This window comes from Suncus etruscus, chromosome 5, assembly GCF_024139225.1.
Source record: "Suncus etruscus isolate mSunEtr1 chromosome 5, mSunEtr1.pri.cur, whole genome shotgun sequence".
Lineage (NCBI taxonomy): Eukaryota > Metazoa > Chordata > Mammalia > Eulipotyphla > Soricidae > Suncus > Suncus etruscus.
Genome location: NC_064852.1, coordinates 151,517,602 through 151,544,062, shown reverse-complemented (window position 1 = coordinate 151,544,062; position 26,461 = coordinate 151,517,602). Strand labels below are relative to the sequence as shown.

Here is a 26,461-nt window from a genome sequence, read left to right as displayed (position 1 = left end):
TCAGGACACAGCCTGTCCTGCCATGGCGATGGGGGGGGGGGGCTTGGCTGGGTGGACTGAGGCTGTTGTAGAGAAAATACTGGGTGTGTTTAAAGGGGTGCGGGGACCATGTATAGCACTGGAGATGGCTGCACTGGGGTTGGCTGCATTCGAGGTGGTGTCTTCACTTTAGAGCTCTCTGCAGCTGTTTATTGGTGGAGGGAGGGTGCACCCAGCAGTGCTCAGGACTTATTCCTGGCTCTGTTTTCAGGGGTCACTCTTAGCAGTGCTCAGGGGATCATATGGGGTGTGGGAGGGGAACTTGGGTTGGCCCTTCCCCTCTTCTCTCTGGCCCCAGATCATGGTTGTTTGTAAGGCACGAAGTCAGCTGCGGCTCTTCACGAGAAAACTCTTGGTAGAGAAAATTCACTCAGTGCTTATTTTCTCCATAGACTAACGAGAGTTTTGCTGGACTTAGATGGCCCTGGCTGGCGGGAGAAGCTGCCACCCATTCCTGTGGTGCCTGCGTCAGTGCAGCTGCAAGTCTGGCAGCCGTGCCCAGAGCAACCCCCAAATCAGGATCAAATGAGCCCTGCAAAAGCTCCAGGTGACTACATCCCCATGTCTGGTCTAGAACCCTATGGGGGTGAGCTGAGCCTCAGGCGGGCAGTCACTGTCCAGGGGAATCCCCAGGGACTCAGGTGCAGCTCGGGGCTTACATGGAGTCCTCTCATTCTAGAATTATCTGAAGTGGCCTCCCACCCACCCAGTGGCTGAGGGTTCCAAGTGCTGGGTCGTGGGTTGGAGCGATAGCACAGCAGGGAGGGCGCTTGCCTTGCACACGGCCAACCCGGGTTCTGTCTCCAGCACCACCTACAGTCCCTAAGCCTGCCAGTAGTGATCCCTGAACACAGAGCCAGGAGTAACCCATGAGAACCACAGGGTGTGGGCCCTAAATCTAAATCTCATAAATCAACCAATAAATAGATTAATTTAATCAAGAGCTATTGGGCCAAAAGACTATTTCTCTCCTGACAGCAAGTAGAAATGATCACATTACTTGCATCTTATTTTCTCATTGGGAATGGTGGTGTTGAAAAGTGTAGTAGAGCCATCTTTATGGCCACCTTATCCTTTTCATTTGTGCACAAAGTTCTGTTCCTTTTATTAATTTATTTATTTTTTTGTTTGTTTTTGTTTTGGGGGCCACACCTGATGACACTCAGGGGTTATTCCTGGGTGTGTGCTCAGAAATGGTTCCTGGCTCGGGGGACCTTATGGGACACAAGGGGATCGAACCGAGGTCCGTCCCAGGTCAGCAGCGTGCAAGTCAAATGCCACCCTACCACTGCGCCATCGCTCCGGCCCCTGTGTTCCTTTTAGACTTGAGCTTGGCATGATGTCCTGTTGAGTAAATTTGGAAGATTACAAATCTTAATACGGGAGATTACAAACCAACCCCTTATGGAAGGGGTTGAGAGTTAGACAGCTGCTGGTATGAAGGCTGCTTCTTACTCATTATCATTATGTATTTATTTGTTTTTGCTCATAGATGAAAACCTGTTCAAAACCCTCAAAGAAGAAGGAAATCAGCATGTAAAGGACAAAAACTATACAGAGGCAGTTAGCAAATACAGTGCCTGCTTGAAGATTAATGATAAAGAATGTGCCATTTATACAAACAGGCAAGTTTCTTTCTATGTCCACTCATATTTTAGATCAAAGTGCAGATTGATGGATTGCTAAACTGTTTCCTCTCATCTTCCTGTTTATGTGTAGCACATTGAGCTTCCTCTGTTCTCCAGATCTGGGGTCCAAGAGCTCAGAGAGGCTGGAAATGGTGTTGGGATAGTAGAGAGGGAGCAGGAACTTAGCTGCCGTGGTTCTTGCTGGCCCCCATGCTCATGAGTACCTGTCTCCTGCAGCGTCAGTCCCATGGTGGGAACAGGGTGGCCAGAGCAGTGGCCAAGTGCCTTTCAGAGTGGAGTCTCCAGGATGCCCTTCCTCACTTTCTCTCTCACTTTCTCCTCTTCCTCCTTCCTCACTCCCTTCCTCTCTTCCTCCCCTTCCTCCATTCTTCCTCACTTCCTGCCTTCATTTCCTCCCCTTCTGCCTTAATATTTCTTTCACTCCTTCATTCTCTCCCCTTCTTCCTTCTTTTCTTCCTTCCTCCCCTTCCTTTCTTCCTTCCTTCCTTCCTCCCTCCCTCCCTCCCTTCCTTCCTTTCTACCCCCTCCCTCCCTTCCTTCCTCCCTTCCTTCTTTCTTCCTTCCCTCCCTTCCTTCCTTTTTTCCAACCTGATCACATTTTTCTTTCTTTCTTTCTTTCTTTCTTTCTTTCTTTCTTTCTTTCTTTCTTTCTTTCTTTCTTTCTTTCTTTCTTTCTTTCTTTCTTTCTTTCTTTCTTTCTTTCTTTCTTTCTTTCTTTCTTTCTTTCTTTCTTTCTTTCTTTCTTCTTTCTTTCTCTCTCTCTCTCCTTCCTTCCTTCCTTCCTTCCTTTCTGTCTGTCTGTCTTTCTTTCTTCCTTCCTTCCTCCTTCCTTCCTTCCTTCCTTTTATTTTTTATTTTTTTGCTGAAAGGCCTAAAACTATGGAAGAAATTTTAAAAAAATCTTTATTTACATACCATGATTACAAACATGTTTGTAGTTGGGTTTCAGACATAAAAAGAACACCCCCCTGGGCCGGACCAGTGGTGCAAGAGGTAGGGTGTTTGCCTTGCATGTGCTAATTTAAGATGGACTGCAGTTTGATTCCCTGGTGTTTCATATGGTCCCCCAAGCCGGGAGCGATTTCTGAGCACATAACCAGTAGTAACCCCTGAGTGTCACCAGGTGTGACCCAAAAAGAAAAAAAAACACCCCCTTCACCAGTGCAACCTTTCCACCACTAATGCCCCATCTCCCTCATTCCCCACCTCTACCTGTATTCAAGATAGGCATTCTATTTCTCTCATTCACTACCATTGTCATGTTAGTTGTTAGTGTAGTTATTTCTCTAACTGCACTCACCACTCTTTACTGTGAGCTTCATACCGGGAGCCAGTCCTTCCAACTCTCATCTCTATTGTCTCTGGGCATTATTAAATAATGTCTTTTATTTTTTCTAAAACCCATAGATGAGTGAGACTATTCCATGTCTGTCTCTCTCCCTCTGACTTATTTCACTTAGAGTTATAGTTTCCATGTCCATCCATGTATTTCATGACTTCATCTCTCCTTATGGCTGCATAATATTCCATTGCATATATGTACCACAGTTTCTTTAGCCATTCATCTGTTGAAGTGCATCTGGGTTGTTTTCAATTCTGGCTATTGTAAATAGCACTATAATGAATATAGGTGTGCAGAAGGCATTTTTGTGTTTTTTTTTTTTTTTTTTTTTTGTGTGTTCCTAGAGTATATTCCAAGGAGTGGTATAGCTGAATGATATGGAAGCTCAATTTCCATTTTTTTGAGGACTCTCCATATTGTTTTCCATAAAGACTAGTGGACTAGATAGTATTTCCACCAATGGTGAATGAGAGTTCCTTTCTTCCCACATCCCCGCCAGCACTGATTGTTCTTGGTTTTTGTGATGTACGCCAGTCTTTGTGGCGTGAAATGGGTTGGACTTTCTAACATACCCAGTCACTCTTCGGCCTCAACTTTTCTTTTTATTTGTTTTGGGGCTACCCCCAGCAATGCTCAGGAGTTCTTCCTGGCTCTGCACTCAGGAATTCTCTAGTGCGAGGCCAGCACCCTCCCCGCCTTCCTTGTAGTGTCTCTCTAGCTCCTCACCCTGGGCCGTTTGCTTGAAAGTTCAGTGACAGGGCAGTTCTTTTTGTTGGTTTGTTTGCTTTATGGGCCACACCTGGTGGTTACTCCTTGCTCTGCACTTAGAAATCGTTCCTGGCAGGCTCGGGGGACATATGGGATGCCGAGGATCAAACTCTCATCCATCCTGGGTCAGCAGCGTGCAAGGCAAGCACACTACAGCTGTACTACCACTCAGGTCCTGACAGGGCACTTTTGTTTGTTTTTGTTTTTTTGGTTTTTGGGCCACACTCGGTGACACTCAGGGGCTACTCCTGGCTCTGCACTCACATATTGCTCCTGGCTTGGGGGACCATATGGGAGCCCAGGAATTGAACCAGGTCCGTCCTGGATCTGCCGCATGTAAGGCAAACGCCAACCGCTGCACTATTGTGCCGGCCCAACAGGGCAGTTCTTGACTTACCAGCTTCCATAGCCCCTCTGCAGGGTTTCCTGACTATGCTCAGCCTTTGCCTCTGTTGCCACAGTCTCTTGCCTGTGCACTAAGACCCTTCTTTCATGTGATGCTGATGCTCCTACTTATTAAGCATGCATAGTTCTAACACAATTATTTTTGGGGGTGGGGGTGAGGAGAGGGGTGTCACTCCCAACAGTGCTCAGTGCTGACTCAGGCTCTGTGCTCATGGATTACTCCTAGTGGGGCTTGGGGGACTGATTATAAATCTTTGTCCTCAAGGGAGCCAGGGCTGCATTTTGCTGTCCTGATGACTTGAGCTACAAGCAAATGCTGGGAAACTGTAGGCTCCTCTGATGGCAGTTATGGGGTCAGAGCCCATGGATGTCTGTGGGAGCCTGTGGGGGCTCTCAGGAGTTAGTGAGGTTTCGTGAGATGCCCAAGGGGGTCTGTGGTCTCAGAACCCACGGAGTCGAGGCTTGAGGCTGGCAGGCCGGGTGCCTGTCCCAGGGTCAGCTGATCGCTGCTTCCCACCCAGGGCTCTGTGTTACCTGAGGCTGGGCTTATTTGAGGCGGCGAAGCAGGACTGCGAGCAGGCACTGGGCATGGAGGCTGGGAATGTGAAAGCCTTGTACCGCCGTGCCCTGGCCCAGAAAGGCCTACAGGTAAGCCCTCCCTCAAGGTCCAGGTGGGGGGCAGCGGGGTCCAAGGGGAGGGCTCAGACACCTTGGAGCTGGAGAATGGGGGCCACCCGACCGTCTGAGCCCCCACATTGCAATTGTGCTGCCCGAAGCTGCTTCTAGACCACTATAGTGCCACTGGTTCCCTCCAGAGTTTTGGCGAGGTGAGTGAGGGGGTGGGTGAGAGGCAGGACACAGGACTGGCCAAAGAAAGCTGGTAGAGATGCCGGGGACCAGAAAGGCCTTGCCTTGCCCCTTAAACTGGCGGTCAATGTGCCTAGAGATTGGCAATCTGGTATCTGTTGCTGCATGGGCCTTCTTCCCTAGTGGTATTCAGGGCTCACTCCTAGCTCTGCACTCAGGATCACTTCTGGTGGGGCTGGAGACCTTATGGAATGCCAAGGATTGAACCTGGGTTGGCTATGTGCAAGGCAAGTGCCCTATCTGCTCTATTGTGGCTCTAACCCAGACATAAATTTTTTTGATTGTTTCTGTTTTGGGGCCACACCTATCAGCACTCAGGGGTTACTCCTGGCTCTGTGTTCAGAAATCACTCTTGACAGGCTCAGGGTATCATATGGGATGCCGGGGACCAAACCCAGGCTGGCTGCGTGCAAAGCAGACACCCTACCTGCTGTGCTATTGCTCTGGCCCCCAGAACATAAAAAAAATTTTTTAGAACATACATTCTTTGAAGAGAAAGTAAAGCCGAATGAGAGTGAGAGTGAAAGTGAGAGTTGTATTCCTGGCATCCTATATGGACCCGAGCCTGCCAGGAATGGTTTTTGAGTACAGAGCCAGGAGTAATCCCTGAACAAAGCTGGGTGTGGACCCCCCCAACCCCCCAAAAAAAGAATTGGTCTGCAGACTAGAGTGTACCATGGTGGAGCATAGCAGAGAGAATGTTGGTGACAGGTAGATTAGGGCATGGGGTAGGTTAGGGTATGGGGTATGGTGGCTATTGAGGGATCTAGAAGCAGTGTGATTATAAATATGAAATTCCTTTACTATCAGTATTGTAACTCATGGTACTTAAATAAAATATAAAAGAATGTCAATTCTAGTATAAGAGATAAAAAAAGAAAGTGAGAATTGTGTATGAGAGAGAGAGAAAGAGACAGAGAGAGAGAGAGAGCATCGAATTGATCAGGAAAAGACTTGTCTGGCATGCTGCCCACTTGAGCTTGATCCTGGCACCCTATATGGTCCTCCAAGCCGTATCAGGAGTGATCCCTGAGCACTGCCAAGTATGGCCCTCAAAAAGTCAAGGGTGGACCTAGGGTGGAGCCTAATGAGAGAGCAGAAACCATGGTCATGCTGGGAGCCTGTCCTGCCAATGCCCAAGCAGACACACAGAGTGATGCCACTCGGGGAGGGACAGTCATGCCATAGGTGTGGCGCTGGACTTGAACTTGAAGCGCACACCCAGCGCTCTCCCTGGCAGCCTTGCTGGACCAAGGCTTGTGATGTGGTAGCCCCAGAAATGCGCCTCATCACCTGCCTTGGGTCCTCACTTGCACTCAGTCCTGCCCAGTGCATTCCTGGGCTGATGAGAAGGGCCTTCTTCTTGGCCTTTTTCCTTACAGAATTATCAGCAGAGCCTTAACGATCTCCAGAAAGTTCTCCAGCTGGATGCCAGCATTGCTGAGGCCCAGAGGGAGCTGGAGGAGGTAACAGGTCTCCTGAAGAGCAAGGAGACGTCGGCTCCCAACAGCAAGGACAGGGTCAGGCGGAAGATCGATATCCAGGAGGTACTGGCCGAGGCTCTGCCCATGCTCAAGGAACAAGCCGTGAGCAAAGGGTGAAATGTCGCTTTTGCTGAGGGCACTGGCCACGGGTCCACAGACACGCTGGGGTCCTAGGGGCACTGCCAACCTGCTGTGCAGTGTGTGCCCTCCAGTGCCCTGGGAGACCTGGTGGCAGAAGAGAACCTTGCTTCTGGTTGATCCAAAAATCCCATAAGCTGAATAGAGTCCTTTTCACTCTCTCCTGCCAGCTGCCTGATTAGGAGTCCCTCTGCTTGGGCTCGTGGCTTGGCCTGGCTTTGGGGAAGGAAGTTAGAGCCCCCCAGCCATGCTGTGGTATTTCAAACCATAAGTGTGAGGCTAGTGAGAGGAACTTGGAAGTGATGGAGCACAATTCAACTGATCGTGTTCACATCTCTGCTAAAGCGAACAAGCCAGCTTTGTGATTTATCATGAACCCAGAGATGCAGTTGTCTGAGGCATCACTTCTACTGTATTATCCAAGAAAATCGTGCCAATGGCAAAATCATACCCATTGTCCTGGAAAATTATTAAAATAATTTTGGTCATGTTTCCTGAAGCATTGAAAGAGTTCTCTTATGAATGGGATGCAAGCACATTAATATTTCCCTTCCGGAGTCTGTGTTGGGACTTAACTCCAGTCCAGTTCAGATGCACGTTTCCACTTAGAACATGGCTAAAGCCCAAGCCCTAGGACAGTGGGGAGGCATTTGTCTGCATGCAGTGAACCCGGATTCAATCCTTGGCATATCCCATGGGGTGTCCCGAGTACCGCCTGGAGCAATTCCTGTGTACAGAGCCAAGAGTAAGCCCTGAGCACTGCTGGGTGTGGCCCCAAAACAACAAAAATAAAACAGAACAAAGAACTCAACTCAACTACCTTCTCCCACATTGTCCACTTCTCCCATGACCCACTAACCGGTTATGCAGGTGTTTAGGGACTGTCTGTTGTGTGACACTGTAACCTTTCTCATGAAGGTGAGTGAAGAGCCTGAGAGCACCCCAGAGGGGGTCTCCCCCCACCACCTGGCTTCTGACAACGGGGACAAGAGCCATGGACCACCAGGAAGCTCGGAGCCACTACCCTTCGTCGTGCCGGGCAACGCTTACGAGTTTGGCCAGGTCCTCAGTGCTGCCTGCTCCCGGCAGGACGCTGTGACCTGTGCCAGTCTCCTGGCCTCCACACCCCCAGAGCACCTGCCAGCTCTGCTGAGCAACAAGTTGGAGGCAGACATGCTCCTCCTGCTCATCCAGGCCCTGAAAAATGGCCTCCTGGGCAAAGACCCTGCCCTGGTCTACCAGCACCTCTTCTACCTGAGCAAGGCAGAAAGGTTCAGGGTAAGTCGCAGGCTTTCTTTATTCTCTGCTTTTTTCTTTAATTTGGTGGCCACACCTGGTCGTACTCAGGGTTTGCTCCTGAGCTCTGTGCTTAGGTGCTTGGGGGGGTCTTCTGGCTCTGGGCTTAGGGATCGATCACTCCTGGCAGCTCTAGGGCTTACTTCTAGCCCTGTGCTAGGGATCACTCCTGGTGTGGCTCTGTGCTCCGTACTCAGGACTTACTCTTGGCTCTGTGCTAAGGAACCCTTCCAGTGGGGCTCGGAGCTTACTCCTGGCTCTGTGCTCAGGGGTCTCTCTTTGGTGTTTGGGGTCGAACTTGGGTTGGCCATGAGCAAGGCCATTGTCTGACCCATTATATTCTCTCCCTGATCCAAGTTGCAGAGGTTTTCTTTGTGGGAGAGAAAAGGGGTTCTGTCATTGTTTTTTAAATCTTTATTTAAGGGCTCTGTCATTTTTAAAGTGCTCTGCTTGGGTTTTGTTGTTCCCTCTTTTCAGATGGTATTAACGCTCATTGGCAAGGATCAGAAGGAGCAAATCAAACAGTTGTTTGATGCCCTCACGGCCACACCGAATGAGCATTTCACCGCAGAAGAGGCGCAGGCCTTAAGCAGCGAATACTACTCCTCTGTGTCTTCCCAAACATCCACGTCTCAGAAAACTGATGGAAAGGAAGCATAACTGTGTTGCATGGATACATTATTTTTATACCGAGAACATGTCTATTCTATGATCTGCTTTTATTAACTGTAAATATTTTCTTATATATCAGAACTAACATCTTTATATTGAATAAGTATATTTGGACCTGGCTAAATTGCATTTTAATTTATGGGCTACATTTTGTTTTAATAATAATTTGTCTGTTTCAATTTTGTGTTAAAGCACACAGTCCTCAGGACTGGTAGAAATGTTTAAAAGTAGAAATCATTACTTTCTGCTGAAAAAGAAATAGAAATCTTATTTTATATTGCAGTGGATTACAGTATGCCATGGTGAAATGCAACACTTAAGTCTATAATATAGAATTATTATGGTTATTAGGGCTATAAAAGGAACTTATTCATTTCGATATCTAACGCTACAACAACAAAAAATTATTTTCTAAGATGAAAGCTTGTATAATCAGTAAGAACAGAAATGGCCAAAACTTCTAATTATCACATTAGATTTTGAAAGATTGCTTTTCCTTCGATATTATTTATATAAGCAATCACGAAGTAGCCACTCCATGAAAGCAAGACCTAAGCCTTGGTTTCTGTTTAAATGATCAACTTACCGTTCCCCTGAGTATTTAAGTGTCAACTACCTCTCTTTTTTCCCTTTAAGCATGACTACATGCACCCCCTTCATTGTGAAGGGGGAGGGAAGAAGCCTTTCTCATACTGAAGCTTCTTTGCTAACTGCTCAATTTAAAGGTATTTAATAAAAGATTAAGATCTGTATTATTTCTGTCATTTCTTATAATCATGAATCATTCTCATTTTCGGGAGAACTTTTTGTGAAGATAAAAATCACTCTCCAGGGCGCGGAGAGATAGCACAGCGGCGTTTGCCTTGCAAGCAGCCTATCCAGGACCAAAGGTGGTTGGTTCGAATCCCAGTGTCCCATATGGTCCCCCGAGCCTGCCAGGAGCTATTTCTGAGCAGACAGCCAGGAGTAACCCCTGAGCACCACTGGGTGTGACCCAAAAACCAAAAACCAAAAAAAAAAAAAATCACTTTCCAGAGTTCCCATATTTTAATCTAATTTTTAAATAATTGAAGACTATTAAAATTCACTGGGAGGGGTGAAATGACTGGAGTGATAATACAGTAGTTAGGACACTTGCCTTAAAAGTGGTGGACCTGGGTTCTATTCCCAGAACCCTTTATAGTCCCTGATCCCTGTCAGGAGTAATTCCTCAAGTGCTGAACCAGGAGCAAGTCCTGAGCACTGCCAGGTGTGATCCAAAACAAAAACTAAAAAGAAAAAGAAAATGTAAGTTCTGGGATAAAAGGAAAATGATTCAAGTGTAGGACATCCACCCACAAGTGTCTGGTGTATCGCATTTGTGGTCCATAAGCTCCTTCAGTGTTCCTTCCATTCAGCCTCCCAATGTGGTTGAATCCTCAAGGTTTCTGGGTTGGCAGTGAGAAATGAGTCTTAGAATGACTGGAGTTTGTGGGCCAGGGAAAAGTCCCCAGGAGCTACAGCGGCACCTTTTGGAGAGAATCAAGTCTCCTGTAGCCTGCCCGGTGAGTTGAACTTGAAAACATGCAGACAAAGTTATGATTTCTGCCATCAGGGGGAGCCAGAAGAGCAGCCAAGTTGTGCCCATTCAGCCCATTCATCAGGAAATCTCAGCTGAAGACACAAAAGGCATGTGGAAAGACAAGGCACATGAAGAATGAAAAACAAACAAAAAAAAAAAGGGTCACCAAGGAGACAGAAGGAGGTAAGGTGCTTTTCATACATGTGGCTGACCCTGGTTCAAATTTCCTCTACCTCCAGATGTGAACCGGAAAACAAAAATAATATGGTTACCCCAAACAGTGATTCCCCAACAGCCCAGGTCAAAGACTTGGAGGACTGGATATAACTAGTAAAGAATGGAGAGCCATCGTTTTGAGGAAACTCAGAGAATGAATGGAAGGCTAAGAGAGTTCAGCAAGTCTGGGGAGAATAGGTGACTAGAATGAACTCTGAAGAATTTAACAAGTGAGGCCATGAATAAATGGAATAGAGAGGAGACAGTGCGAGACCCAACAAGTGAGTTAGAAGCTAGTTGAACTTTTTCTTTTACTGTGGACATAGTAAAAGAGAAGAATAAAGAAAGGAAGCAAGTGAATAAAGCTTGTGTGAGTTATGAAGCCCCACCACAAGGGTGTTTATTAAAACAATTGAAAGCTTATTTCTATAAAGATCTGAACATTTTGCCAACCTGAAAAAGATTGGGATATCCAAATCCATGGAGCTAATAGAGCATCATGTGTTTCAATGCGAACACATTTCCAAGACATATGTTAACAAAACCATAGAAAATTATATTGGATGAATGAATATGAAGCAAAAGGGCCAGGAGAACTAGTTCATGGTAGGAAGCTTGCCACGTAGAAATAGAAATAGAAATAGAAATAGAAATAGAAGGGGAGGCCAGTTAAGGCAGATAAGGGACCACTATGACCGTGATAGTTGGAAATGATCGCTCTGGACAAGAACTGGGTGCTGAAAGGAGAGAAAACAATATGCATGATACCTCTTTAGTAAAAATATTGCAAACCACAGAATCTAAAAGCAAAATGGGGAGATAAAAAGAAGAAGAAAAGAAAAATGTCTGCCACGGACAGGCATGAGAGAAAGTAGCAGAGAAAGCAAGAAGGAAACTGAGACATTGGTGGTGGGAAATATGCACAGGTGAAGGACACTATGACTGAAAATCATAAGCAGCTTTGGAAGTGTGGGGAAAAAATAACTGTATTATGACCAATCTTGTAAACCATGGTGTTTAAATAAAGTAAGAAAAATTGTGCTTGCTTTGGCAACACATATATTAAAATTGGAACGATAGAGATTAACATGGCCCCTGCGCAAGGATGACGACATGCAAATTCATGAAGCGTTCCATATTTTTTTTTTTTTTTTTGGTTTTTGGGCCACACCCATTTGATGCTCAGGGGTTACTCCTGGCTATGCGCTCAGAAGTCGCTCCTGGCTTGGGGGACCATATGGGACGCCGGGGGATCGAACCGTGGTCCGTCCTAGGCTAGCGCAGGCAAGGCAGGCACCTTACCTCTAGCGCCACCGCCCGGCCCCAACGTTCCATATTTTTTTAAAAAGAAGAAAAATTATGTTATAAAGTTGCATAGTAGTGTCTGCTTAGTAAAGCAGCATACTTCAATGATTAAAAAGTTTTAAAAACTCATGACCAGGAAACTGAAGAACATGCTTTGCATAAGAGGTTTGGGTTTGATCCTGGTTGTGTTTTCCCAAGCATCGTTGCTATGTCCCCCTAAAGAAAAAGAAATCAGCTTACAAGACAGCTCCAGTGGTGGAGTACATGACATGTTGGTATGTAGCAAGGAAGAGGATAGGCCTTGTATGTGTGAAACCCTGATTTTAATCATTTGCATATTCTGGGCACTACCAGGCCCAAGCTCTATTGATAGGTCCCCATATCTGGACCCCCAAAGTCAAAGAAAAAAACAAAGGCAGTCAGATGGAAAAAAAAAATGTGTTCCTACAGAGGAATTCCTCTCTCCATTTTAGGCTATTTTTTGGCAAAAACCCTACAGGCCAAGTGACATGAAATGACACACCAAAATGTTGAACGATATCAACTGCCAGCCAGGAATGCTCTGACCAGCAAAGTCATCAAGAAAAATCTAGAACTGGGCCGGAGAGATAGCACGGAGGTAAGGCATTTGCCTTTCATGCAGAAGGACGTGGTTCGAATTCTGGCATCCCATATGGTCCCCCGTGCCTGCCAGGAGCAATTTCTTTTATTGGTTTTTGGGCCACACCCGGTAATGCTCAGGGGTTACTCCTGGCTATGCGCTCAGAAGTTGCTCCTGGCTTGGGGGACCATATAGGACACCGGGGGATCGAACCGTGGTCCGTCCAAGGCTAGCGCAGGGAAGGCAGGCACCTTACCTTTAGCGCCACCGCCCGGCCCCTCAGGAGCAATTTCTGAGCGTGGAGCCAGGAGTGACCCCTGAGGGCTGCTGGATGTGACCCAAAAACAAAAACAAAAACAAAAAATCTAGAACAGATTCAGGAAAGATTTTTTTTTTTAAATGGGGATAGTGGTAGTGGTGAATATAGCATACCACTGTGTGAGAAAGAATAAAGATAGGTAAATAAGAATAATCATAGTAACAATAAGAATAAGCACAGAAACAACGGAAATAAAAAAATATCCAGAAAGCAATGGAATACCAATAGCTAGTCCTTTTATTTATTTATTTTTTTTGGTTTTTGGGTCACGCCTGGCAGCGCTCAGGTTACTCCTGGCTCTACGCTCAGAAATTGCCCCTGGCAGGCTCGGGGGACCATATGGGATGCTGGGATTCGAACCACCATCCTTCTGCATGCAAGGCAAACGCCCTACCTCCATGCTATCTCTCCGGCCCCAATAGCCCTTTTACATTTCAAGACACATCAATGAATTGAAATTATCAAGCCAAAGGATCAGGTGTCCGGATGCATTAAAAACCAGAAAAGCAAGATCCAAGTCTCAGCTGCTGCCTACATGAAAGTCACTTAAATGGGAAGGCACAGAGGCTGCCAGTGCCCAGTGAAGACTTGGCAGAACTCACTTCCAGGCCCGGGAAGCCCAGAGGAAGATAGACAGCCAAGCTTCTAGCAAACTAGACAAACTACAGACTAGACGGTCAAAATGGAGGTAAAAGTCTTCACTGCACGTGTTCAGATACATTACCTGATTTGGGGCCATACTTGGCCATGCTCAGGGCTTACTCCTGGCCTTGCTCTCAGGCTTTTTCAGTAGAGAACTAGAAATTCTAATAATAAAGGCAGTATTCAATTGGAAAAACGAAAGATGATTTCATGTACAGAGACATCACATATGGCTTTCTGGGCCAGAGAGATACTATAGCAGGTAGGGTGCTTACCTTGTATGTAGGTTCGATCCCCAGAACTGCTTATAGTTCCCCAGGCCTGACCACAAGTGATTCCTGAGCACAGAGCCAGGAGAAATCCTTGAGCACCAACAGGTGTGTCCCCCGTCCCAAAATGGCCTTTTATTTGGGAGAAAGTAAAATTTTTTCTTTTTTTGTTTTTTTAGGCCACACCTGATGGTGCTCAGAAATAGCTCCTGGTGGCCGGAGAGATAGCTCAGCAGTAGGGCATTTGCCTTGCAATTGGCTGACTCAGGACAAACCTGGGTTTGATTCCCGGCATCTCATATTGTCTGAGCCTGCCAGGAGCGATTTCTGAGCACAGAGCCAGGAGTAACCCCTGAGCACTGCTGGGTGTAGCCCAACATTCCCCCCCAAAAAAAAGAAAGAAAAAATCACGGGGCTGGAGAGATTGCATGGAGGTAGAGCGTTTGCCTTGCGTGCAGAAGGATGGAGGTTCGAATCTTGACATCCCATATGATCCTCTGTGCCTGCCAGAGGCGATTTCTGAGCATAGAGCCAGGAGTAACCCGAGCGCTGCCGGGTGTGACCCAAAAACAAACAAACAAAAAAATAGTTTCTGGCAGTTTCTGGGAACCACATGGAATGCTGGGGATTGAACCCAGGTTCATCCCAGGTTGGCTGCGTGCGACACAAATGCCCCACCACTGTACTATTGCTCCGACCCCATGGATCTTTATAGTCTACTAAATGCTACTCAATTTAAGCAAACACAAAAATAAGTTTTGCAAAAAGAAAGCATATTTTAGTAGGAGAGAGACCTTAATGCTGACTAGAAGTTGTAAAATATAATTAAAGAATCAATATAGCTTTCATATGGCGAAAAAATTTAACACACTGGGGCTAGAGCGGTGGCGCAGGGTGTAAGGCATCTGCCTTGTGCGCGCTACCCTAGGACAGATTGCAGTTCGGTCCCCTGGCATCTTATATGGTCCCCCAAGCCAGGAGCAATTTCTGAGCACATAGCCAGGAGAAACGTTACCCTGAGCGTCACCGGGTGTGGCCCAGAAACAAAACAACAAAAAGATTAACACATACATAGGTATATAGGAAACTGCCAAACTATCTTTACAATCCTACTTTTTGCTTTATTTGGATCACATCTGGTGATGCTGAGGAGTTACTCCTGGCTCTCTACTCAGGAATCACTTCTGGTGGTAATTGGGGGACCATATGGATGCTGGGGATTGGACCCTAGCCAGCTGTGCAAAGCAAGTGCCCTACCTGCTGTGCAATAGCTTCAGACCCTTCAAATTTCCAGTGTCATTTTGCTTTTATCTTTAGCCTTACAAAAATGTGAAGGCAGTGGGTATCTTCAAACAGTTTTCATGACCTAATTTACTTTGGAGGCAGTGCAAAGATTGGTGCCCTACCTGGGGCCCCAAGTTTCCCTGAAATATTAAACAGAAAAAACATGTATGTTTATTATAGAAGTGAATGAGGAGCAGGGTCACTGCGGGCTTAAATGGCTCTAGTTCCATAGTTTAAGACCAGGAGTAGAATCTTAGTCTTTTAAGATTTTTTTTTTTACTTTTAAAATGAGGATTTATAGGGACAAACATAGAATGATTACACTCACCTGTGGGATTAAAAAAAAATAAAGAACCCATAGTATGAGAGTAATACCCAAAGACAATAGAAATTATGTGTGCGTGTGTGTGTGTGTGTGTGTGTGTGTGTGTGTGTGTGTGTGTGTGTGTGTGTGTGTGTAAAGTGGGTTGGGGGGAGTGTAGTTAGGGCACTACCTAATAAGAAGGGATCACTATAACGAGAACAGTGTGCTGAAAGGAGGGAAAGTGATATACATAATACCTCTTCAGGAACAGTATTGCAAACCAGTGTCTAAAAGGAAAAAGGGAGGGAGGGAAGTAAAGGGGGGGAATGGGAGGAGGGAAGGAGAGAGGGAGAAAGGAAGAGGGAGAAAGGAAGAGAGAGGAAGAGAGAGAGAGAGAGAGAGGGAGGGAGGGAGGGAGGGAGGGAGGGAGGGAGGGAGAGAGGGAGAGAGGGAGAGGGGATGGGGGAAGTATCTGTCATAGAGGCAAGGTCTAAAAGGAAAAAGGGAGGGAGGGAAGTAAAGGGGAGGAATGGGAGGAGAGAAGGAGGGAGGGAGAAAGGGAGAGAGGGAGGGAGGGAGAGAGAGAGGGAGGGAGAGAGAGAGGGAGGGAGGGAGGGAGGGAGGGAGGGAGAGGAGAGGGAGAGGGGATGGGGGAAGTATCTGCCATAGAGGCAGGGTCTGAGGACGGGAAGGTAAATGGGTAAGTATGGTGGGAAATGCGCACTGGTGAAGAGTACTACAAGAGTACTAGTTTTGGTCATCGTGTGACCAAACAACTTTTTAACTCATGGTGATGTAATTAGGAGCAATTTTTAATGTGGATTTATTATTATCTCTTCACCACTAACGTTAGAATATTTACTTTCCAACCCATTCATACCATGCTGAAGAAGAAAGCGGCTCCTTCCTGGAGGAAAGGTGGGAATAACACCTGAAGGAAGTCTGCTTTGTAACACTGTCCAGAACGTCAGCTCCAGCTTCCCTTCCACTCAAATAAAAACTTATTACCAGGGCTCGCGATGTTCAAGAATAGCTATGTATATGAATAACCATTTCTGAATTTAGAAAAACGCCTGTGCACAAACCGTAAAGCAGAACTACATTAGTATTTACATTTATTTCATGTCTGCAGTTTACACACTTGCTACTGAACAAAACTGGAATGCCAACAAATATACAAATACAATAAGCGTCATCAAATAAAATAACTGGCCCTAGTGTTCTAAGCTGATTAATGGACGGACCTGTGAGAAAAAGTGATTAAGGAGACTGCAGCCCACGGCATTTTTCTTTTTATTACAAGAAAATGCTCAGTAGCACCATCATGATAACACTTAAAAGAAACACATAAGATGGAACGTTTTTTTCACTGCTGTCATTGAGGTTAACCTGTTTTCTGTAAGTAAAATTATACAGGAAATTAACAGTACAGGCAGTATTTTGGCCAACTTCTGCTTACGTCAGCTGAACGTGGTCCATAAACAAAAGCGCACGCAAAGATAGCCAGCCCTATCTGGACCCTCCCGGGTTCCTGGTACAAGCGCTGCACTAAGCTCTGGGTTCATGATTGGAAAAGATACGCATTTATTTAAAAAATGAGGTTGTGTCAAAATAGTCACAAAAGCCTGAGTATGTCTTTGGTAGGCTAACACTTTTTTGTCTCAGCATTGTTATAAGTCATACTTGGGTTTTCCTGTATTTTTCTACATAATCCCAGGTGCTACAGAGGACACTACAGAAAACAATACAGCAACATTCTCAAGCATTGAGGCCCTTCAAGTCCTGTCAGTCCCAAAGGCACCAAGAGGGTCCCGGAGCAGAACTTCCCCTTCAGGAAAGGGGACTTCTTTTTGTTTGGTTTGGTAATACTCATAAGCCAATAAAATTTTACTCTGCAGTTTTTATGGATCTTATAACTATTTTTATACTTTGCTTCTACAAGATACACAGGAGTACCAGGTATTTCTATGGTAAAGTTGTGCAAAAACTGCCACAATCTTGCTCAAAGCATCCAAGTATCCCAATGGTAGCAAATGGGCTGCGAAGCTTTATATGTCCACATTGCATATGAAGAAATGAATTTTATGTCCAGGTATAGAAAATTACAAAGAGGATCATATACCGAGGATAACCTGGCAAGGTTCTTTACCCAGTATCCACTAGTGGTTTCAATAAAATGTCACCAACCACTTCACCCTACGCCTCAAGTTTTTGCCACCAGCACGCTGCAGAACTGCATTAGTATTTTATACCGATTTTAAATTAAGCCAAATTTATATCTAAATATACATGTGCTTCAAGCAATGCTTTGCGGCAAAAACCACAAAACACAGAACTTCTCTAAAGATGTATTACCCTTAGAAGAATTCTTTTTAAAGCCTTCATTTCATGGTAATTTAAGATGGTAACTTAAGATCCATGTGAAAGACAATGCTCTGCTGAACACAGAAAAGGAATCTGCATTATAGTCATGTAACCTGGCATTTGCTGGTAACTTGAAACACATGAAGTTGTCACATCCGTATTCAACTAGCTCTAAACAAGGTGGCTATTCGGTGGTACTGATTTTTCAGCATGTGTCGGCCTAGATGTCAGTCTGGACTGCAACTTTCAACTCCACTGTCTGATGGGAGTGGTTGTTATTGGTCTCTTTAAGTTCCTCACCGAAGTGTAAATCCGCCTTGGGTCTCCTCCCAGGGCTGCTGGGCTCCTCGGTGCTGTGGCTGGGCTGCGGACCTTCAGAGCATGAAGCTGTTTTGGTGAGGGCAGAAATGCTGTAGGGGTGAGGCGAGTGCTCCAGACGGTCATTCTCCACCTCGGGGAGAATGTTGACAGTGGCAAAGCGCGTGTGACAGTCGCTGGAACCGTGACTGCAGGAAGTCTTCATGCTCTCCAGGTCGGAACAGCTGAGCTCGGAGAAGTGGCTGGAGTGGGACTCGGCCACTGAGGGCATGCTGTCGCTGAGGGACGGTGCCTCAAACTCGCTCGAGTTCCTGCTCTGTTGCTCTAGCAGCTGCGCGTCCATGTCCTCCCGTGTCTCGTTTATTTTCATGGTGCTCTTCTTCCTCAGTTTACCACTCTTGGGCTTCTTTCCCGACATGTCTTTGGACCACTTGGGGGCACTGGATTTACCTTCTGGCACACCAGTAGCAGAACCTGCCAGGTGACTGCGGGGGCCTCCGCCGTCCTCTGCGCTGCTGCTCCCACTGTTGTGCCTAAACTTGGATTCAATGTCCACTTGCACCTCCATGCTGCTACTATCCCTGTCCCTGTGCGGAGAGAGAGGGTGCACACATGACTTACGTGATGGCTGTCAAGTGGGGAGATCGATGCTAAAAGACTAGAAGAAAGTTCTCAGAATAAATGCCTGGGATACGCCCCAGTTTAAAAAGCTCTGCATGAAACCAGAGGTGGGTCTGCCTTTCTAATAATGCTTCAACTGAAGGAAGAGGAAAAAGCAGCAGCCACATCTACTGCTTATGCTGCTCTTGGTGCTTAACTCTACATCTTCTGCTGTGTTCTGCTCCATCTATTGCTTACACACACGATACCCTGACAGTTTTGATTTCTTACAACCGACCTACACTCATGGTCTAACTTACACGCTGCCATGTACCATAAAACTCATCTGTTCCAAGAGTGACTATTAGTACCTCACAGAGCTACGCAATGTATGTAACTCTGTCTCACCTCGGAACATCCTCATACCCCTCAAAAGACACTCGTCACTTAGCAGTCAATTCCCTTCCTTCCCAAATTGGGCAGCTCTGACTCCAATTTTCCAAACTTTAAGCTTTCTGGACCTCTCAACAGTTTATTTTTTCTGAGAATTTACTAGTTATAAATCACACATAGTAATTGTCTAATTATAGGGTTAATACTTCCTTTTTATTCTTTTTTTTTTGGATTTGGGGTCACACCTGGCAGCGCTCAGGGGTTATTCCTGGCTCTACGCTCAGAAATCACCCCTGCCAGGCTCAGGGGACCATATGGGATGCCGAGATTTGAACCACTGACCTTCTACATGCGGGGAAAATGCCATACCTCCATGCTATCTCTCCGGCCCTAGCGTTAATACTTTTAAAATAAAAAAATGTTAAAAAAAAAAGAGAATTTTGGGGGCCGGAGCAGTGATGCAGCACTAGGGCGTTAGCCTTGCACGTACTGACCTAGGACAGACTGCGATTTTGATCCCCCGGTGTCCCATATGGTCCCCCAAGACAGGAGTGAGTTCTGAGTGCATAGCCAGAAGTAACCCCTGAGCATCACTGGGTGTGGCCCAAAAACCAAAATAGAATTAGTAAAAAGAGAGAATATTTGATAGGACAGGCCCTGCAGCTGAAGGGAGTATTGTGAGGAGTAGCTCCCCAAATGAGCGTTGCTGGCAAGTGCCTCCCCCAACCCCCCAAAAACACGTTTCTGTTTTCTAACAATTCTTTCCTTACTTGTCCAGTGGGATGTAGGAATTCAGGATGGATCCTGCCATAGCTTTGGTGCTGGCATTATCACTAACAGTTCCCAGGCTGACGGTGCCAGATTCTCCACTTAGACTAGAACGTTCTTTCTGTACGTCTGCTTGTACTTCCAGCCTTCAAGAAAAAATGTTATTGATAATATTAGCTCTACTGTAATATGTATTTTTGTTTTGGTTTGTTTTGGGGTCATGCCTGGCAGCTCAGGCTTTACTCATGGTTATGCTCTCAGAGATTACTTCTGGCAGGCTTGGGGGGTCCATATGGAATGACAGGAAATTGAACCCATGGTCTGTCCTAAGTCAGCCACGTGCAAGGCAAACGCCCTACCACTGTGCCACTGCTCCGGTCCCTATAATCTTTTAATTATATCAGCTAAGAAATCTAAGTAATAAAAGCAAGTTTAGATACAACTACAGATTTTTTTTTTAACTTTTCTATCATTAAATTCCATTGCAATGCACCAAATAGTACCATTATCCAAAGAAAAGGAATCTTACTGGGGCTGGAGCAATAGCACAATGGTAGGGCAGATCTGCCTTGCAGGTGTCTGACCCAGGACGGGCCCAGGCTCGATCTTCGGCATCACATATGATGTGAGCCTACTAGGTGCGATTTCTGGGTGCAAAGCCAGGCGTAATCTCTAAATACCACTGGGTGTGGCCCAAAAAAACAAACAAAAAAAAATTTTACTGCCTGCAAAATAAGGTACTGAGTATCTTTTTTTTGGGGGGCGGGGGTCACACCCGGCAGCGCTCAGGGGTCACTCCTGGCTCTACGCTCAGAAATCGCCCCTGGCAGGCTCGGGGACCATATGGGATGCCGGGATTTGAACCACAGACCTTCTACATGCAAGGCAAATGCCTTATCTCCATACTATCTCTCCGGCCCCTCATATTTTTTTCTAAAAGAAAAAGGAGACTATTGCTCTCTCCCTCTCTTCCCCACAATTTTTTACATTACTATGTTCCATGCTGACATTATAGGGTCACATGTAATTGTGCATTTTTGTGCTCAAAATCGTCCACACTGTATAAATCATTTGTCATAAAAGTAAGATGATAAAGCAGCCCCACCCCAGGGTACCTGTTGAAGCAGTTCCCCATCGTACTCCCAGACAGGCTGCCTGTGATGCTGGCCCCAGCCAGGGCCATGGTGCTGGCTGTCTCACTCAGGTTGTCACGGATGGCTCCAATGCGGTCCATGTGGCTCCCACTGGCGCTCAGACTGCCGGTCAGCCCACCCACACTGCCCTCTCCAATGCTCGGGTTGTGTCTTGCTTCTGCTACAGAAGTTGTATCTAAATGCAAACATATTGAAGGATATTATGTAAGTCCATTTACTACTTTTCTCTTAAGTTCCCCATAATTTCAACAGGCACCATCACTTTTCAACCTCAACAAGTCTAAAACAAACAAGGAGCAGTGAAGCTCTCTGGATTCAGGGTCAAGTGACTGCTAGGGGGGAGAGTAGAGAGACATTTTTATTGTTGCTATCATTGGGGACCATACCTGGTGGTACCTGGGGACTATTCCTGACTTGGTGTTTGGAGGTCATTCCTGGCAGTGCTTAGGGAACCCTGGGGTGTCAGAGAGCAAAGCCTGTGTTTAGCCCACTGCTCTCTCCCTTGCATTCTCTGAGACTAGTATTGGATTATAAGTACAAGACCCCAAAGGCCAAAACTAATTTAAGTTTGGCTTACAGGACTATGTGGTAGTACAGTTTCAATATATCCAAAACGTGTTACCATACCACACTCACCGGGAGGATCTACATCCCTCCCCCCTTCCCCCCCCCAAACCTTAGCTCTGCAGTTCAGAGTCCAAAGATTAGTTCTGCTTTGGCTTTGTCTGTCCCTTCCTTCTCTTTGTTTATGTTTCATGTCAGAGTGAGAGATTCTGCCATGGGCTTATTTTTATGAAGATGACCCCTCTTGTTCCTTTTCTAGCTGTGCTCTGGTGTGACTGTGCACTCAAGAAATCACTCCTGCTGGGGTATGGGGAGCCATACTGGGTTGGCTATGTGCAAGGCCAAGACCCTACCTGCTGTACTATCCATTCAGCTTTCCTAGCACTATTATCAGAGTTTCCTTCTTTAAAGCTCTTCATGCCCAGGGGCCGGAGAGATAGCATGGAGGCAAGGACATTTGCCTTGCATGCAGAAGGGTGGTGGTTCAAATCCGGCATTCCATATGGTCCCCAAGCCTGCCAGGAGCGATTTCTAAGCGTAGAGCAGGAGTAATGCCTAAGCACTGCCAGGTGTGACCCAACAAAACAAAACAAAACAAAACAAAAAACAAAAACAACTCTTGATGCCTTCATTCATCAATTACCTGCCCATGTGTGCCAATATTTAACACTGAGTTTCCAATTCTGTTCCACTGACATGTGTTGCTTTCAATGACTATCACTTTGGGGTACAGTTTGAAGTTGGGAAACGGGGTGTACAATGCTGCCATTCTTTGATCTTAGTACGGCTTTAGATAGAATCTTTAGTGACTCCGTTTAACTTCAGTCATATTTAGTCTACTTCCTTGAAGAATGTCACTGGGACTCTGAAAAGAAGCTGCTAGAATCTCTAGAATCGAATGGTCAATTTTGTCAGGTGAATTCTTCTAATACATGAGAAATGATCTTTCTAGAGCTAACTGTCATATTTCTTTCCATCAGCGACTTAGTTTTCAATGTACAAAGATGGTCCTTGGGGGTTGGAGCGGTAGCACAGCAGTAGAGCATTTGCCTTGCACGCAGCCGATCCAGACAGACAGTGGCTCGAATCCTGGCATCCTATATGGTTCCCCAAGCCAGGAGCAATTTCTGAGTGCATAGCCAGGAATAACCCCTGAGCATCACTGGGTGTGGCCCAAAAAAAACAAAAAAAGGAGGGGGGGTCGACTGGTGGTGCTAGTGGTAAGGCGTCTGTCTTGCCCACGCTAGCCTAGGACAGACCACAGTTCCATCTCCCGCTGTCCCATATGGTCCCCCAAGCCAGGGGCAATTTCTGAGCATATAGCCAGGAGTAACCCCTGAGCATCACTGGGTGTGATGCTCAAAAAAAAAAAAAAAAAAAAAGGATGGCCCCTTGTAAAGTATCTGTGCTGTTAAATCCTTTGTTTTGAATCCAAGAACAGTTCCCAGAATGAGAAATTACTTTCCATCCCTTTGTCCCCTTTTGGGGAGAGACCTTGGTAATATTTATCCGCAGCAAATAATAATCCACACAGACAAGAAGGATAGGGTGTAAAAGATTGGGCAAAGAGAGAGAGCGAGAGAATCCTCTTGCAGCCTGCAAACAGCTTTTGCAAATGGACCCCTCTCCCCTGTCCACCAAGCTATTTATTGCCAACTCCACAGCGCCCCCACCTGGAAGGTCTAGGTCGGGCAATAGTCACAGAACAATCCTAAGGAAATATTTTTATATACAACAATTCCAAGAATAATCTTTTTTGTTTGTTTTTGTTTTTGGGCCACACCCGGCGTTGCTCAGGGGTTACTCCTGGCTGTCTGCTCAGAAATAGGTCCTGGCAGGCACGGGGGACCATATGGGACACCGAGATTCGAACCAACCACCTTTGGTCCTGGATCGGCTGCTTGCGAGGCAAACGCCGCTGTGCTATCTCTCCGGGCCCCCAAGAATAATCTTATGGAAACTTTTTCATATACTACAGTCCTTGATTAAGTTCATTTCTAGGAACTTTGTAAATGGGGAGTTTCTTGATTTCTAATTCATTGCTCACATATCAAAATGAAAAAAAAAAAAGGTTTTCTAGTCTGACATTTCATTGTAGTGGCTTACTGTCTGTTTCTTAGTACTTAGGGATTTCCTATGTAATCTTGGCCTCACTAGCAAATAGCGACAATTCTAGCTTCTTTAGCTCCTTTTCATTTTGTTCTGTTATCTTACTGTTCTGGTTAGAATTTCTAATAATATGCTGAGAGGGAACATTCTTTTTCTGTGCCCACTCTACGGAAAACGTTTTCAGTTTTTCACTATTGTTAGTGGTGAGTTTATTACAGACTGTTTCTATAATGTTGATGCCCTTCTGTTCTCGTTTGAGGTTTTAATCCTAAGTAAATGTCAAATCAAACCTTTCTCTGTATTTGTTGATCTGATCATGATTTTAAACATCTTTTCTTTTGCTAATTCGACATAGGACATGGCTTGTGCATGTTAAGCCATCCTTCATTTAATAAATCCCACTTAATCATAATAAGTTTTATTTCATTTTTTAATTTATTTGACGAGGGGTATGTCACACTTGACAGTACTGAGGGAGAACAAACTGGGATCAGCAAAAGAAGCATCTTAAGACTGTAGAGTGATTTCATTTCTCTGGACTATATCATGATGCATTTTCCCAGTTTTGGTGAACTCAGTTAAGATTTCTATTAAGATTTCAGCGAAGATATTCTTCTTGAACACCACCATGTTTTCCTGTATCTATTTAGCTTTTCTTTGGGGTAGTCACTCCTGGCTCTGTGCTCAGAAATTGCTCCTGGCAGACACAGGGGACCATAGGGGATGCCAGGACTCAAAACCGGGTCCACCCAGGGTTGGCAGCTTGCAAGGCAAACACCCTATCGCTGTGCTATCTCCAGCCCCCACTATCTAACTTTTCCTGCTCTAGAGAATCTCATATTCTCTCTTGAATACTTATATCCTCCTCTCTTTACCTCCCCTCATGTCTTTCTGAGCAAGTTTTGTTCAATAAAAATTATAGTTCAGAGTGGCGGTACAATGGAAAGGGTGTTTGTTCACGCTGATCCAGGTTCAATCCCCAGCACCCCTATGATCCCCTAAGCCCGTGAGGAGTTATTCCTGAGATCAGAGCTAGGAGTAACCCTGGAGGAACACTGCAGGGTGTGGCATACCCCACTCCGCCAAAATAAAAACTAAGAACAACAAAAACTATTTCACACACACAAAATTTTTACATCTGTATTTATCAGGAATATCAGTGTATAGTTTTCTTTTTTTCTTTTTCTTTCTGATATTCCTTATCTGCTTTTGGTATCAGGGCAATGTTGCCCTCATACAATATGTTGGGAATAATCACTGCAGGTGTTTCCTGTTTTCCTTTTATGGTTCATTTCTACTTTCTAATACTGTGATCTGAAAAGATAGTTATATTAAGGTTTCAATCTTCATGGATTCAGGTATCAACATGTGATCTAGACTGTCAAGTGATTTTATGTGAACCTGAGAAGAATATAGACGAGGCTTTACATATATGAGGCTTTACATAGAAAATGGCCTGGAAGTGTCTGTTAAGACTATATGATCCAATTCCTCCTTTAAACCTGCTATTTACTCGAAGGGTTTCTGGCTCATCTGGCTCCTGGTGAGAGATGGTGTCAAAGTCCTATTACCATGTTGTCTTTGTTTGGTCCAGGCTGTTGACTACTATTTACACAGGCCGATGCTCCTTTGTCAGGTACAAGTGGAAGACTTAGCTCTTATATGGACTGATCCCTTCATTACATAACATCCATCTCTATCTCGTTACTTCTTTCAAATTGAAGTCTGTTTTATCTGATAGAAATTATGGCTCTCCCTTTCCTTTTTAGGCTATCACTTACCTGTGTGATAATATTCTAATCTTTTATTTTCAGTCTATATTATCAACAGAGTTCATGAATTTCCCATAGTGAGTAGGCTGGCTTTTGTTTTCTGGTTCATCCTGCCACTTTGTATCTATTGATTGGTGAGTTCATGACTGTTTATTTTATAATGATAATATTTATTATCATTAGTGTTTTGGGTCACTACTGGCACTGCTCAGGGCTTGCTCCTGGCTCTGGACTCAGGAACCACTCCTGGTCAGGCTGGGGGAATCGGAGGCGGCTGCATGCAAGGCAGGCATTCTACATGCTATACTTTTGTTCTGGTCCATTCTATTACCTTGTTAGTTTTATTGTTTGGGGATTTTTGTTTGGGGGCCACACTCAGCTGTGCTCATGGATCATTCTTAGTAGGGCATAGGGGAGCATAAATGATATTAGGGATTGAATTGGGGTTTGCTGTGTTCAATGCAAATGCCTTAACCCTGTACTAGCTCTATGGCCCCCTAGGGTACTATTTTGCAATGTTTTAATTTTGTAAAAAAAAATTAAAGTGAGGGGCCAGAGAGATAGCATGGAGGTAGGCCATTTGCCTTGCATGCAGAAGAAAGGTGGTTCGAATCCTGATATCCCATATGGTCCCCTGAATCTGCCAGGAGCGATTTCTGAGCTTAGAGCCAGGAGTGACTCCCGAGTGCTGCCGGGTGTGACCCAAAAACCAATAAACAAACAAACAAACAAACAAATAAATAAATAAAGTAAGAGGTCGGAGAGATAATATGAAGGTAGGGCATTTGCCTTGCATGCAGAAGGACAGTGGTTCGAATCCCGGCATCCCATATAGTCCCTTGTGCCTGCCAGGAGCAATTTCTGAGTGTAGAGCCAGGAGTAACCCCTGAGTGCCGTCAGGTGTGACACACCCCCCGTCAGCCCCCCACCAATTAAAGTGAGCAAAGGAATAAGCCATGAAACTAGCTGGAGATTGAGGGGGAAAATATTCCAAACAAGGAACTGCAGGTTTAAGTCCCTAGAAGTAAGAAGTGAGTGTGCTTGGCTTCCTAGAAAACATCACAGAGATGGTATGAAACAGGAGACTAACAAAGGCAACTTCAGAGAGGCAGCCTGGATTCTTATGGACTGAACAAGGGTCTTGAATTTTCCCTCAACTTAAAGTCACTGTATGAGTCTTAGACATACACATTTTACCTATGTTTAAGAATTTTTTTTTTTTTTTTTTTTTTTTTTTTGGTTTTTGGTTTTTGGGCCA

General features: G+C 45.4%; 2 protein-coding genes and 1 non-coding gene across 3 annotated transcripts in view; 2 read left to right on the top strand and 1 right to left on the bottom strand.

The window, feature by feature from the left end:
* Nucleotides 1-9,412, top strand: part of SPAG1 (sperm associated antigen 1) — a 55,891-nt gene extending 46,479 nt beyond the window's left edge. The window contains exons 12-17 of the mRNA XM_049772954.1: nt 432-607; nt 1,532-1,664; nt 4,725-4,851; nt 6,453-6,617; nt 7,611-7,970; nt 8,466-9,412. Coding sequence (XP_049628911.1) covers nt 432-607; nt 1,532-1,664; nt 4,725-4,851; nt 6,453-6,617; nt 7,611-7,970; nt 8,466-8,648 — 1,144 coding nt within the window. The 3' untranslated portion in view covers nt 8,649-9,412. The remainder of the gene's footprint in view (nt 1-431; nt 608-1,531; nt 1,665-4,724; nt 4,852-6,452; nt 6,618-7,610; nt 7,971-8,465) is intronic.
* A 2,063-nt stretch (nt 9,413-11,475) lies between these two features.
* On the top strand, nt 11,476-11,580 carry LOC126009839 (U6 spliceosomal RNA). The gene has a single exon (XR_007496029.1). It is a non-coding gene; the product is annotated as a U6 spliceosomal RNA (small nuclear RNA).
* Nucleotides 11,581-16,259: 4,679 nt separating this feature from the next.
* Nucleotides 16,260-26,461, bottom strand: part of RNF19A (ring finger protein 19A, RBR E3 ubiquitin protein ligase) — a 31,999-nt gene continuing 21,797 nt past the window's right edge. Inside the window, exons 7-9 of the mRNA XM_049773872.1 lie at nt 20,720-20,933; nt 19,607-19,750; nt 16,260-18,424 (exon numbers count right to left, since the gene is read on the bottom strand). Coding sequence (XP_049629829.1) covers nt 17,746-18,424; nt 19,607-19,750; nt 20,720-20,933 — 1,037 coding nt within the window. The 3' untranslated portion in view covers nt 16,260-17,745. The remainder of the gene's footprint in view (nt 18,425-19,606; nt 19,751-20,719; nt 20,934-26,461) is intronic.